Source organism: Leptosomus discolor, chromosome Z (genome assembly GCF_034619465.1).
Source record: "Leptosomus discolor isolate bLepDis1 chromosome Z, bLepDis1.hap2, whole genome shotgun sequence".
In the NCBI taxonomy this organism is placed as follows: Eukaryota; Metazoa; Chordata; class Aves; order Leptosomiformes; family Leptosomidae; genus Leptosomus; species Leptosomus discolor.
Genome location: NC_141419.1, coordinates 46,774,581 through 46,788,995, shown reverse-complemented (window position 1 = coordinate 46,788,995; position 14,415 = coordinate 46,774,581). Strand labels below are relative to the sequence as shown.

At 39.3% G+C, this 14,415-nt stretch overlaps 1 protein-coding gene across 2 annotated transcripts in view; it reads right to left on the bottom strand.

Annotated features, from left to right (window-relative positions):
* Positions 1–14,415, bottom strand: part of FBN2 (fibrillin 2) — a 170,309-nt gene that overhangs the window by 90,814 nt on the left and 65,080 nt on the right. For both annotated transcript variants that reach the window (XM_086479915.1, XM_086479916.1), the window contains exons 12-15: positions 9,599–9,718; positions 8,945–9,070; positions 8,167–8,289; positions 6,956–7,078 (exon numbers count right to left, since the gene is read on the bottom strand). In XM_086479915.1, coding sequence (XP_086336041.1) covers positions 6,956–7,078; positions 8,167–8,289; positions 8,945–9,070; positions 9,599–9,718 — 492 coding nt within the window. The remainder of the gene's footprint in view (positions 1–6,955; positions 7,079–8,166; positions 8,290–8,944; positions 9,071–9,598; positions 9,719–14,415) is intronic.

Here is a 14,415-nt window from a genome sequence, read left to right as displayed (position 1 = left end):
TGATAGTTCTGGAGCACAGTTAAATGTGTCCCAGATTTCAGGGCTTATTCCTTGCCAAGAGTCTAGGTGAAGCCAGTACAATTTGCTTGCACTTGACAGCAGGAAAACATTATTATGCTTGACAACAATCAAGAATTTTTGCACAAGAAATGTCTGTTCATGTACTCTGCAAAATAATTAGTTGCATCACATCCTTTCCCTCCACCTCTAACAAGTCCAGATGCCACTCTGCCATGCTCTGTCATGAAGTACATGGGCTTCAATCTTTGCCCTGTCACAGAAGGAAAGGCTTCTCCCTAGTTATGTGTCTGGGAGAGAACGGAGAAGCAATTCAAAGGAAGGAAATAACACTGAAGAAAACTGCAGGGGGATAAAAGATCGGAAAGTGTGAAAGAAATACTCTGTAGGAAGGTCTTCAAAGATGTGAAGTGTGGGAAGCAGCTGGAGGAAGCTACAGATGTACTAAGCAACTTCTCTGCATAAGAAGAGATCTAGTGCTTTTATACATAAACCAATGTTTTTATAAAAGCAGCACAGGAAATTTGCCGAGGATTGCCTAACTAGTTTTATCTACACAGTCAGTGATCCACAAAGCCTGTGCAGGATGAAGAACCAAGCTGGCTCCTCCAGAACCTAAATAGCGATCATGACAGGAAGAACGTCCTCCCTGGGCTCTGCTTCCCATACTGATAGCAAGAATAAGAAGGACACGCACTGCCTTGTGCATGGCTTAGTTGCTGTAGGCACCTCATCAGGCTCAGGTTCCCCATGCCATGACAGTTCTGAGCATGCACTTTACTGATGAACCTGCGCCGTTCCCCATGTATAGTTTGATCAGCCTTTGGCTACTAATTTCAGAACATTGGAGAAATTATTTTATGCCTGAATCACAGTTTAGCATTGGTGCTGCTGTAACCATGTACCTGTTTATGGGAAACTCCACTGTTTCCCAGAGAGAGAATAGCATTTCTAGACTCTTAAATTTTGTGGTGTAGCACTTCAACATCTGCAAACATTATCACCATGACTTGTGGCCAAGGTCGGGTGGACCAGTGGTTGACCTAATCTCAAGGAAAGTCACTGCACCCATCCAGGTGCCTTAGAAGGTCAAATCATGCAATGCTTATGACAGGCACTTTGAGGTATAGTTCTGCAAAATAACCAGGGCAAAAGAAAATGTAGCTATTTTGTCCCTGATGGCTATAGCTTTGGGCAGAGATGCATACTGCAGACTGAATTATAATTAAAAGTGTCTCAACAGAGAACACACAACATTGCACAAAGCTATAGCCATAGCTCAGTATAAGTTCTGAGGTAATACACAAACACACAGAGCTAGCTGAGGTATATGAGCACGCAGCTGCAGTTAGAAGTATACCCAAACCTGAAACGCCTCCAAACACTAGTTTGGTTCTGAATATTTATCTAACTGTTCCTTTTCCAAGCATTTGTTACACCTTCCTGTATTTTTTTTTCCAAACTTGTATAATATTTTGTGACTGACTCTGCCATACTTACTAATACTAAATAAAAAATAAATTTATTTTATGAATAGTCCCACCAGAATCAATGGCACTACTCAGAAGGAAAACACAGGTTGAATAAGAGTAAGACAATTGGACTGTAGGCTCTTTGATTTGACATTTTTGTGAATTGCCTAGCACATTTGTCTGAACACTGTTAAAAGGAAGCCCCATGTATCTTTCTTACTCACTTTCACACTACAAACACTCTTTTACCAGTCAGAATGTTTGAAATGTATCATTTAGCTCATGTAATATAAGGAACAGAATAGCCAGACAGAGAATTCCTGTTAACACAGCATGTGTATGTATATATAAACACACACACATACAGATATATAAAAATATACATTATATATATATACACATAAAATGCTGAACAGTAGATTGGCCCAGAAATTCTATTCTAAATGTCATGTATAAGGATATTTCTGTTATGTAATATGCGAAATATTATGTATGCAATATTGAGGAGTTAGACGAAAGCCCATCTGGGAAGTTGCTTACTGAGAGTTGGTCAGCCCCACACATTATGACTGCCTCTGTTAAGAAAAAAAGAAGGGTAGTTGTCATTGGTGATTCCCTCCTGAGGGGAATGGATGGCCCAAAATGTTGACCAGACCCATCCCACAGGGAAGTCTGCTGCCTCCCTGTGACCTAGGAAACTCCCTAGTCTGGTACGGCCCTCTGATTACTACCCGCTCTTGGTTATGCAAGTTGGTAGTGATGAGATTGCAGAGAAATCCAAGGGCCATCAAAAGGAACTTCAGGGCACTGGGGAGATTGCTCGAAGGTTCCAGAGCACAAGTCGTGGTTTCCTCAATCCCTTCAGTGGCGGGCAAGAATACTGAAAGGAACAGGAAAACACACCTGATTAACTCGTGGCTCAGAGGCTGGTGTCATTGGTAGAATTTTGGCTTCTGTGATCATGGGGAGGTTTACATGGCACCAGGCCTGATGGCGACAGATGGAGTTCAGCTTTCTAGAAAGGGGAAGTGGATTCATGCATATGAGTTGGCTGGGCTCATAGAAAAGGCTTTAAACTAGGTTTGAGGGGGGAGGGGGACAGAACAAGCCCCGCCAGTGATGGACCCAGGGGTGGCATGCCAATGTTGGGGGTGAAATCGATAGCTCAGCTTAAGTGTGTCTACACCAATGCACGCAGCATGGGCAACAAACAGGAGGAGCTGGAAGTCACCATGCAGCAGGACAGCTATGACTTGGTCCCCATCACAGAAACATGGTGGGATGACTCATGACTGGAGGGCTGCAATAGATGGCTATAAGCTCTTCAGAAGGGACAGGCAAGGCAGATACCCTGCTGGGAGTCTGTTATAGACCACCCAACCAGGAGGAAGAGGCAGATGAAGCATTCTACAAGCGGCTGGCAGAAGACTCGCAATCGTTAGCCCCTGTCCTTGTGGGGGACTTCAACTTACCAGATGTCTACTGGAATTACAACACAGGAGAGAGGAAACAGTCCAGGAGGTACCTGGAGCATGTGGAAGACAACTTCCTGACACAGCTGGTAAGGGAGCCTACCAGGGGAGGTGCCTCGACCTACTGTTTACAAACAGAGAAGGACTGGTGGGAAATGTGGTGGTTGGAGCCTGTCTTGGGCTTAGCAACCATGAAATGATAGAGTTCTCTATTCTTGGTCAAGTTCGGAGAGTCAGCCAAACCACAACCACAGACTTCCTGAGGGCTGACTTTGGGCTGTTCAGGACACTGGTCAGGAAAGTCCCTCGGCTGACAGTCCTGAAGGACAAGGGGGTCCAGAAGACTGGACATTCTTCAAGGAGGAAGTCTTAAGGGCGCAGGAGCAGGCTGTCCCTGTGTGCTGGAAGACGAATCGGCAGGGAAGACGATTGGCCTGGCTAAACAGGGAACTTTTCCTGGAACTCAGGAAGAAAAGGAGGGTTTATCACTCTTGGAAGAGGGACAGGTAACTCAAGAAGAGTATAGGGAGCTTGTTAGGGCATGCAGAGAGAAAATTAGAGGCAAAAGCCCAACTACAACTCAGCCTGGCCACTGCCATGAGGTATGACAAAAAGTTTCTCAAACTCATTAACAACAAAAAGAGAGCTGAGGAGAATCTCCATCCTCTATTGGATGTAGAAGGGGAATATTGTCACCAAGGATAAGGAAAAGGCTGAGGTACTTAATGCCTTCTTTGCCTCAGTCTTTAATAGTCAGACAAGTAATCTGCAAGGTTATCAGCCCCCTGAGATGGAAGACAGAGATGGAGAACAGAATAAACCCCCTGTAATTCAGGAAGAAGCAGTTAATGGCCTGCTTTGCCACCTGGACACCCAGAAGTCTATGGGGCCAGATGGGATCCATCTGAGAGTACTGAGGGAGCTGGCAGAGGAGCTGTCCAAACCACTCTTCATCATTTATCAGAAGTACTGGTCAACAGGGGAGGTCTCAGATGACTGGAGACTTGCCAATGTGGCACCCCTCTACAAGAGGGTCCGGAAGGAGGATCTGTGGAACTACAGGCCCATCAGCCTGACCTCGGTGCCAGGGAAGATTATGGAGTGGTTCATCTTGAGGGTGCTCACACGGCATGTGCAGGACAACCAGGGACTCAGGCCCAGCCAGCATGGGTTCATGAAAGGCATGTGTGCAGTTTTGAGCCCCTCACTACAAGAAGGACATGGAGGTGTTGAAGCTTGTCCAGAGAAGGACAACGAAGCTGGTGAAGGGTCTAGAGCACAAGTCCTATGAGGAGCAGCTGAGGGAATTGGGGTTGTTTAGTCTGAAGAAAAGGAGGCTGAGGGGAGACCTTATCACTCTCTACAACTACCTGAAAGGAGGCTGTAACGATGCAGGTGTTGGCCTCTTCTCCCAAGTAACAAGTGATAGGACAAGAGGAAATGGCCCCAAATTGCACCAGCGGAGGTTTAGATTGGATATTGGGAAAAATTTCTCTATTGAAAGAGTAGTCAAACCTTGGAACAGGCTGCCCTGGGAAGTGGTGGAGTCACCATCCTTGAAGGTGTTCAAAAAATGTGTAGAAATGGCACTTTGGGACATGGTGGTATTAGGTCAACTGTTGGACTTGATGATCTCAGAGGGCTATTCCAACCTAATGATTCTATGATTCTAAATTGCCTATGTTACTTTATGACTGGGATAATTACATAATATTTTAAAAATTAGTTTTCCAAATAAATCATGATTCTACCTTGCAATTTTTGTCATATTAAGAATATTCGCTGTTGAAAATTTAAGCATTTATGGTAAACCTTAAAGCTATGTGACATGTAAAGCTGAACAATTTCTAATAAAAAATACTGTTCACAGCTCATGGGCAACTTGTGAGCTCTTTAACTGCTAGAACTGTGGTTCTAGCATTAGGTAAACAAAAGCACAGAAAATTGAGCACTGCATTGATTCTTTGCAGCTGTATTACTGACAGGGGTAAAGATGAGGCCAACCTGGCCCACAAAAAAGGTACTGAACCCCTTGTACTCAAATCTGGTTTTGCTGCTGTGCCACTAAACAGAGAAAGTCCTATATTAAAAAAAACAGTACACCAAGCCTTTTCTCATTGTTTTATCTTTTCATTGCTTTTCTCCAAGACTTAATAAACCAGAAGAAAACAACTTGGCTACTGTATAGGAGAGAACAAACCTTGCTTTTGTACAAGTTTTTTGTTTTTTTTTTTTTTAGTACAGTTTTGCTTACTATTTATTTAAAACAAAAAATATTTGTGTTCTGGCTGAGAAGGAGTTTTGGCTTTTTATTAGCCTAATTTTTAAGCTATTCTGAGTTTTTATCATGCATTGTTTGAACTGAAGTGGTAACAGAAAGGGACAGCTTGCACAGACACTTGATAGGAATGAATACTTCAATTAGATCTTATTTAAGGAATGATGAACTTTTAAAGAACATTAAAGAATGATGCATAATTTAAAATTTTATTTTAAATGAATTGATAATAGCAACACAAGGATGTAGTATCTCACATCCCTTTAGTGTGAACTAACCTCCAAACACTGTGATGAAGCCCATCTTTCCTTTATCTGGACACATGCAGATAAGACATAGGCAGATAAGACATATATGCATCCAAGAACAGTCACAGCACTGGTTAATATATATCACTATTGCAGAGCTAAGCCAATTGTTTCCTCTCTGCCTTTAATACTTCATGAACCTGTCAAACGTAATGACATAACCATCTGGCCTGATCTAACAGCAGCTCCAACAGCAGTTCAGTAACCAGCAGCATCTACCACACAAGGCTGTATACCAGAAGTGAAGCTAATGTGTTACGATGCTGCTACAGATGCGCTTTTCACTCAAGGAGGCCCTATTTGAGGTGCATTTGCCTGCTGAAGCCATGCCTATGCATCAACTGAGCCCTGAGTCACCAATATGCCTGATGATGACACATTCATGAGCTAGAAGAGAAGAAACTCAGGGGATACAGAACTGATGTTCTGATATAAAGAAGGGAAAGATGCCATCTCCTGTGGATTAAATTGATTTAAGGAAATTTGTAGTATTGCTGCCCCAGTGAATGTAGTCCCATCACTCTCAGAAACGTTTGTAAAACATATACTTCTCTCCACCCTCTTCACGAGCAATCAGTAGAAAACAAGGGACTAAATACCTCTTTCCCTCTACCCCTTTTTAATCTTCATCAGGTTGAAAATGCTCCATTCTTCTCTGATGAGCTCCCTGAAGCTACGCTAGAACTCTTGGGTAGAGTTGGGTGAAGAAATCTCTTAGTTATCAGCCAGTAATATTTGAGGGGACAAGAGGCTGCAGTTCAGATTATACAACAAAAGAATATTCATCAGTAGACTAAAAAAAGATATGCCTCAAAAAAAAAAAAAAAAGATGCCAGGAAGAGTAAATACTCTTAGTTTAATTTACAGGAATTACAGACAAACAAGAGATGGTGCCACTCTGATTCCACAGAGAAATTTAAGCTTCTTGACTTTAAACATTAGGTTTATTGAATAGCATAAGACAAGATTTTCTAATAATTCTTAACAACTCTTTGAGTTCACAGAAACAAATCCACCTAGTTTTCACTATTTCTCCTGCTAGAGCTTTTTCTTTTTTAATGCTATAGCTCAGGGATAATAAAATGTTTTCACATTAGAGAAAGAAATGAAAAGGGAAGTGTAAAAAAGTCCATGTCACAACCAAGATATGTACCTGTTTAAGTGATTTGGAGTGGATGATGCACAATTGAATATAAATATGAGTATACATACATACACATACGTGCACATACATGAACACAAACACATCGCAGAACAAAAGACAAATATTCGAGATTTAACCTAGAACAGATCCTCTGTGGTTTGATGTTATTATTATTATCTAGAAGGATGTCATTTGATGCATTTCTTTAATTTGACAACCTGATAATTCCACTTGCTTTTAAATGAAAAAACCATCTCACTTACCTACACACACACGACCATCAACCCCAACAGCCAAGCCAGGTGGACACTCACACCGAAAGGATCCTTCAGTATTTATGCAATGACCATTCATGCAAATTCCCGATGTCTGACATTCATCAATATCTATCAGGAGGCAACACAATTCACCAATCTATTTGCTGTTTTTAAGCAAGATTACCATTAATGTTTTTAGAATATTACCAAATGACTTTATTACAGCAGATGAATTGCCATCATATCCTTGTTTTGTTTCTAACAAAAATCTCATCTTGGAATTACACTAATTAAAAATCCAGCTGCGCATTAAAAAACCCCACACCAACCCTCAACAACACACGCCCCCCCCCCCTTGAAAAACTGTAGGATTAGCAGATTAGAGGCACTTCAGATTACATTTTGCCCTTCGTCCATGCTATGATACTATAACTTTGCTTTAAAGTGTGGTTAAGGAATTATTAATCACAGAGTACTCATATGACAGTAGATTTTAATTTTGAAGAACTTTTCTGTGGTCATCAGTTTCTACCTAAGTCAACAGCCTAGCTGCATGCTCATTAAGAAAACCACAATCAATAGAAATGGTTCAACTTCAAATCAGAAAACTAAAAATTGAGGTGATTTTACACTTACTAGAAATTACTCAAGCCCAAACCTACTTCTACTGGCAGCAACAGGTATCTTCCATTAGTTTACTTAAACTGAAGCTAAATCAGACTCTGTTCTTGAAGTGTTTAATGTAAGTTTTCAATGACCGCACTTTAAAAATTTGGTAATGCTATGTGGCAAATACAATGTCTTAAGTATTACGCACTCTGAATTTCCAAAATAATGATGCAGAAAATATAGTCGTGTGTGTTCATCAATGTCAAATCTTTCAAACCTCTTGAACTGCCCATATTGTTGCTCATTTTACCATTTCATGAAGAGCCTGCGTGTTTTCCTGCATTTACAATGCTCCATGACTTTTCAAGAGCTACTTTATCATACGTTGTAGCAATACTATTAAATAGTTCAGTTAGTTCTTTCTGTAAGTTAAAGACCTATTTCTAGTCTAGGCAGCTTAAGAAATCTACTGTAATGGATTAGTAAGGTATTACTCAGTATGATATTAATCCATGTGACAAGATTGCCATTCTTGCATGAATGAATGGACAGGAAAAGCCATTTTCAATCAAGATTGCCTTAATGTGTTACCCCTCAGTCCTACATACCAGTACAGTAACGACCATTTGGAGCCAGAATAAATCCTGGTTTGCAGATGCATTTAAAACTCCCATCTTCATTTATGCACATCCCATTTAAACACATGTTTGTAGCAGTGCACTCATCATGGTCTGCAAAATATTGCAAAGAATACTGCTTATAGTTCCTCACCTTCCAGAAGATGACACAGTAAAAAATAAACTATTAGTACTGATATGACATATTCCTTCACTTGAAGATTTAATTCTACTCATAACTCTGACGAAGTGTCTCAGGAGTTTTCATTCTACAAAGTAGCAAATTTTTTTTCCCATTGTGATCAGTTACTTTGCATACTTCAGCAGACTGTGTATGGAAGAACAGGGTACACCTTTCTACATGAGGATAAAAAGCTTCAGTCACCTGACAGAATCAAGACCCTGTTGTTTATCTAGGAAGGCTTTTTTTTGACACAGTAGAGTCAAAATTAAAAACAGTTATTTCTTCAGCAGTGCTGATACATGGAGCACTTGCTATGAAGCTTTAGGGAAAAATGTTATTCCTGGCACTGAGTTACCTGGGACTCTTGACAAGAGATGTAGCTTCAGAAACAGAAATTACTTCAAGTTTTCTTTGAAATCATGCAGTTCTGTACAGTAACTATTTGAATGCAGGGGCTCTAAGTTCACCTCAGGTCATACCTCATTGCAAAAAAGGTAATCCTTAATGATCCTTAATTGTATTACAGAGTACAATTTCTAGAATCACTACACTAATGCCTGTGCCACTCTTTAAAAGAGTCCTTACCCACACAATTTTTTCCATCTGTAGTCAGTTCAAACCCAGCATTGCAAATACACTGGAAACTTCCATCAGTGTTTACACATCGGCCATTTTTACAAAGAACACCATTCTGGATGCATTCGTCTATATCTAAGTCAAAAAAAAACCCAACCCCAAAAAATCACACAATCAGAGAATTACTGTAAGATAAAAACATATACAGTGACAATTACCGCTTTGAAAAATACTGGCATGTTATTTAAATATGTTAGAAAAATTTTTCCAAAGACGGTTAAGAATTTATTCTCATTGCATCAGAGATAGGAAAAATATTATTTTACAGACTTGTACAACAAATGCTACATTTTGGGATGCTCAGCAATTACTTTATGTCATCCGTGTACCTACATAAATATACACTCTATTTCATGATTTTTCTGTAGAACTCCCAGCTGGGGAATTCCCTGGCCAAGTGACAGATATTACAGAACAATGGATAAACAGTAAAAGACAACAGAATAAATGGAATGGTAGCCCAGAACTAGAGCTGCAATTAATATAAAAACTGATGAGATTTACTGAAATCATATTGCTAACTATTTTTTGAACTTAAATGGAATCTGTCACAAGGGATCACAACACCTGCAATGTCAGAAGAAGTGAAGCAAATTTTCTTACCAATGCAAGCTTGTTTGGTAGGAGTTCTCTGGAAGCCTGCATGGCACTTGCAGTAATAGGAACCAGGTGTGTTGACACAGTCTCCATTAGAGCATGGGTTTGATGTGCATTCATCAACATCTGTGGACAGCACCGTAGAGCATTAGAGAATTCACAGTGTATACAATATTTTTTTTTCAAATCTAGAAGTTTCTAGGTGAAAAAGACGGTAACTAATAGTCAAATGTTAAATACTAAAACTTGTTCTTGGTGCAAAATCATTACTTTCCTAAGTAGATAGGAAAGTAATAATTTTGTTCTTAGTCCAACTAGGCAGACATTTTTAAGAAGTGAAATGCTACTACATCATTTATATGCACCTTGAAAGACAAAAGAAAAACTATGTGAGAGGCTTTTGAGACAGAGGATCTGACAGTTCCCTAGTGAAAGTGAACACTTTATTCAACATAGTTTCATTTAACTGAATGACTATTCATCCTTCTTTGGAATAAACCCAATACAAACCAAAATTGGCATTTTAAAATCAGAGCAAATCCAACAGCACACCCCCCCCCCCCCCTTATGTTACAGGTTTATTATAGAAATGTGAGGAGGAGCCACATACCGGCAGGAGGGATTCTTAATGAGACCACAGTCTGTGCACCACATCTCAATTATTTATGCCCAAGGGGCATCCTCAAAACCTAAAACATCATCAAACGCAGTCTTGCATTTGAGTAATGCCAGACTTCATCTAGCCCTTCTCTACAATGTACATTACTCTCCTTTCCAAAGGTTTTTGGTATTTCAGTGCTATCAAACACACTTTAACCACTTTAAATCTTAGGTACTGCTCAGAAATAACTCCCATTTGACACAGGGCTCTGAAAACTTTTAACTCCTTTCAAGAATCCTTCCCAAATTTTACCCCCAGTGCTTACCAATGAGTCAGATGTGTCTTTGGCCTGACACAGCTATTCTCAGCTCTAAAATAACACTGTTCCTCTCTATTATGTTCCCCTAAACCCTTTCAGGATCCTTGCCCTCTGTGATCCCAGGAGCAGAGCGAGTGCATCCCTCTGGTTTGGCAGGCAGAACTTCTGGCTCAGTCTCTCCTGCAGCTACCACAGGATGACCTGACCAGCCCATCTCTGCTACAGCTAAATTCACAGATTACAAACTGAATGGATCCCTTGATGAAATCCCTCCTTCTTCATCAATCACCTTTGCTAATTTGACTTTTTCCCTCCAGCTATAACCTCCATTTCCCTTACAGGTCTGAAATTACTCATCTCTTCATTTAGGTAGGCTTTAATACCACAAAGTCAATGGTGATTTATGGGAGTTTCTGGTATCTGGCTGTAAGCTGCCATAGGAAGCTGGGGCTAAGTAAAGCCACTGCTGATCAGTTCTTAGTAATGATGATTTTTCCATGCATTTTGCAGCACGCTATCAGAAATACCAGGAAAACACAGGGCAGTTTTGCTGATCATTTGTACTCATCCATTATCAGGTCAAGTTCTAATACTTAGTTCATTACATCTTGGAAATAATGGGATGGAAAGAGAATTAAACTTCTAAGACTATTTATATGTTAAATAAACATGTACTTCTAGAAAGTGTTGTGCCACCAATGACTTGATTCTAAAAAATGGCAGAAGTTTAAGTTTTGTTCTAATCTAACCATAAACAAGACCATATATTCCACAGGATTTACCGTGTTAATGCCAATTAGCATTAAAACCAATAGCATGAATATACATATCAAAGACATCTGGGTTTACCCAAATTTAACGAGCTGGTTTACAGCACTCTTGGTGCCTAGATACAATCAGATTGTTTTGGGTAAACAGTTAAATGAATGAAGGCAAAACAAATGGAAGAATCAAATACCTCCTCTCACGCATATTTAGCTCATTCACATTTGCATAGCAGCCGATAGCACCACTCCAGTAAAACCAGAAGAATGAAGATAAGAGAAATTCAGTGTTAAATACAATGAAGAAAATAGTAACTATACTGCAGTAGACCTCTATGTAATTATAGTAGTTTCCTACTCTCATGCTTCTCTTCAGTGCCTGGCTGTTGGGATGCTCTTTCTCACACGTGCTAGATTGGGTACTTTTTCCTCAGTCCTTAGCTGATATGGGGGGTCAAGGAGGATTGCACATAATTCCTTCAGAACAAAGTCCTCAACTACTAACAAAATGTCAAACTCTAAATCACATTTTCACATTAATGTTTTGTCAATTGTCTTAATTCAAATGACTTTACTGTATATTTATCTTGTTCTAGTATTGGGGAGGACAGGGGGAACTTAGAAATACTAGATATGGCATTCATCTATTTTGTTTAGTTTTCCTACAGAGAATGGCACTTATGACTTTCTTTATTATAGGCTTCAACTTGCTTCATCTGTTAAAGAAAACATGTTCATGCTAGAAATGGATTTAACTGTAAACTAACTTATAAATTGTACAGCAGGAATGCAGTGTTCCTCTATGAAATAGCCAACTTAAGCTTAGAAAATCCTTCCAAAGCCATGTGCATCAGATAATTTCCATTGAAAATATGCATCTTAAGATGCTTTTATTTTTATAAGCTCTTGATAAAAGAGGGAAATGGCAAATATATGTTAATATAAAGGAGTTGTTGGCTTTGAGTTTGCATTCCAAACATGCATATTCCAGCAGTATAAACAGGAAACATCTGAGACAGAGATATTTAACCCATTTGTTCTATCTCCCAGCACACCCTTCTTCAATGTCAAATATTTCTCTTTCACCACTTGCATAGCACTTATTTCCGCTTTTCAGTGTCTCATCTGTAACACTTGTCAGAATTTCACTACACACAATATGGAACTTCCAACACCTTCTTAAAACTTCTTGCAACCAGTCTGAAGATACACACAAAATTTAACATATGAAGATTTATTTGTATTTGCAAAACAACTAAAATTCAAGACAGCACAGCTACAAGCTTGCTGCCACTTTCAAAGTCTCTACAGCTTTATCCATAGTTTTTATAAACAGAATGAAATAAGGGAAGGTAATAATATTACAGCTGTCTATCAGTTTGGACTGACTGACCATTCAGTGTCAGATCACTTTGCACACTTATGGTCCTTGACCCATCAGGCATGATCCATCATGAGAGCAGCATAATACAAGTTTAGGTCAGAGAGCAGTATGTAACACCATTATTTTTTGATTTGGCAGGATAATTTGGAAATAAAACTTCTTTAAATCCATACAACAATATCTAATAATTCCTGGCTTTTTAACTTGTTGCTTGGGGAGTAGGCAGCCAGACAGACAGAGAAGTATGGAAGCAGTGTTCATTTGTATACCATTAATCTTACCACATGCAGTGAAATGTAACTGCCCCAATGCCCCAAGATTCTTCTTTTATTAATGAGAAGAGTATCCGAGTTAGATTCAAGCAAGTCTTTCATTTAATTTAATCTAATATGTACCAGTACACACAGAAATTCCATGCAGTTAAGTTTCTGCCTGCATTTCCAAGACAACTTTCTGTGTGATTTATAGCAACTACCATTCACAAATCACCAATTCAGTGTGGCACTTAAGATACTGCTGCTACTTCTTTATAATACAATTAGAAAATAACAATGAAACAAAGCTGTGTTATCTAAGATAAATATTCATAAATTATACTCTCTTACAAAGGTCTTCTGAATACAAGCAGCTACTGAAAAGGCAAACCACTGAAGAGTCAAAATAATCAGTAATGACTGATTCTTTTCACACAGAAAAAATAGGTGAAATGAGACTTAAACTTGCTAGAAGCCATTATTGTTTTTTTTTCCCTGCCACTTTCAATCTAGGATATTGCTGTAGCTGGCACAGCACATTCTACTTCTGCTAAACCAGCTGAAATGTTTGTTTTGATGCCAGTGCATCTAAAATTGCCTCAGTTCCAGGCTACTGTTTCATGCTGAGGTGTACATTACAAACTCAAGACTAAGTTCCCTAAGTGAAGACACCTTTTTCCTGGGCATGTAACTGTGTGTTAAAGAATCAAACAGGTCAACAATTTTTTTTTCCATGCACCTATCAATCGAGTCTCCCAGTTTTCAGGCACTCAAACTGAAAATCAGATGCAACTTGACTATTATCACAAGCCTGGAGTGCAAGGTGAACAGCAAGGCTAGTGGGCTACGGGGTGACACCACAGAAGAAAAAGTGACTGAATGCAAGCCAGCTGTTAAGAACATATTATATCTTTCTGTCAATCAAATCCAGTACCCAGGGATGTAAATCTGATGGGCCTTTTAAACCACAGCTGGTTGTCCTACTTCATTTTTTCATGCGCAATTTCTTCAAGGAAAATTGAAAAATAAAATTGAAAAATAAAAAAGTTTAAATTAAATCCATACAGTTAGTTGCTGCAACCTAAGTATAAATGGGCACAAAGTGCAAATGAAGCATTTCACAACACGTTCAACCACAGAGTTTAAATCCTGTTCTAGACTAATCCCAAAAGCCACATTCAGATGAAATTAGTACATTAATACCTGGTCATTTAGGCTGGGAAGCCAAAAAGGAGCCAAAGGCACTGAACCTTTCTTTTGTGCTGGTGGTTATTGAAACTGGTGTTCACTAAAAGCAGAAGTCTAAAAGGTCACCCAAGCTCAGGTGAGGCCTTGGTTTATCTACTTACCTAAGATTTTCTAGTATTATTAATTCCTACTATTTAATCTGGAGTTACCTCTTACTTAGGAGGTAACCCCGTCATCTGCATCAAGATTTGCTTCGGTTTGACTTAATTTCCACAGTTCATTTTTTCCTAGACTGTTAACTTGCATATGTCAC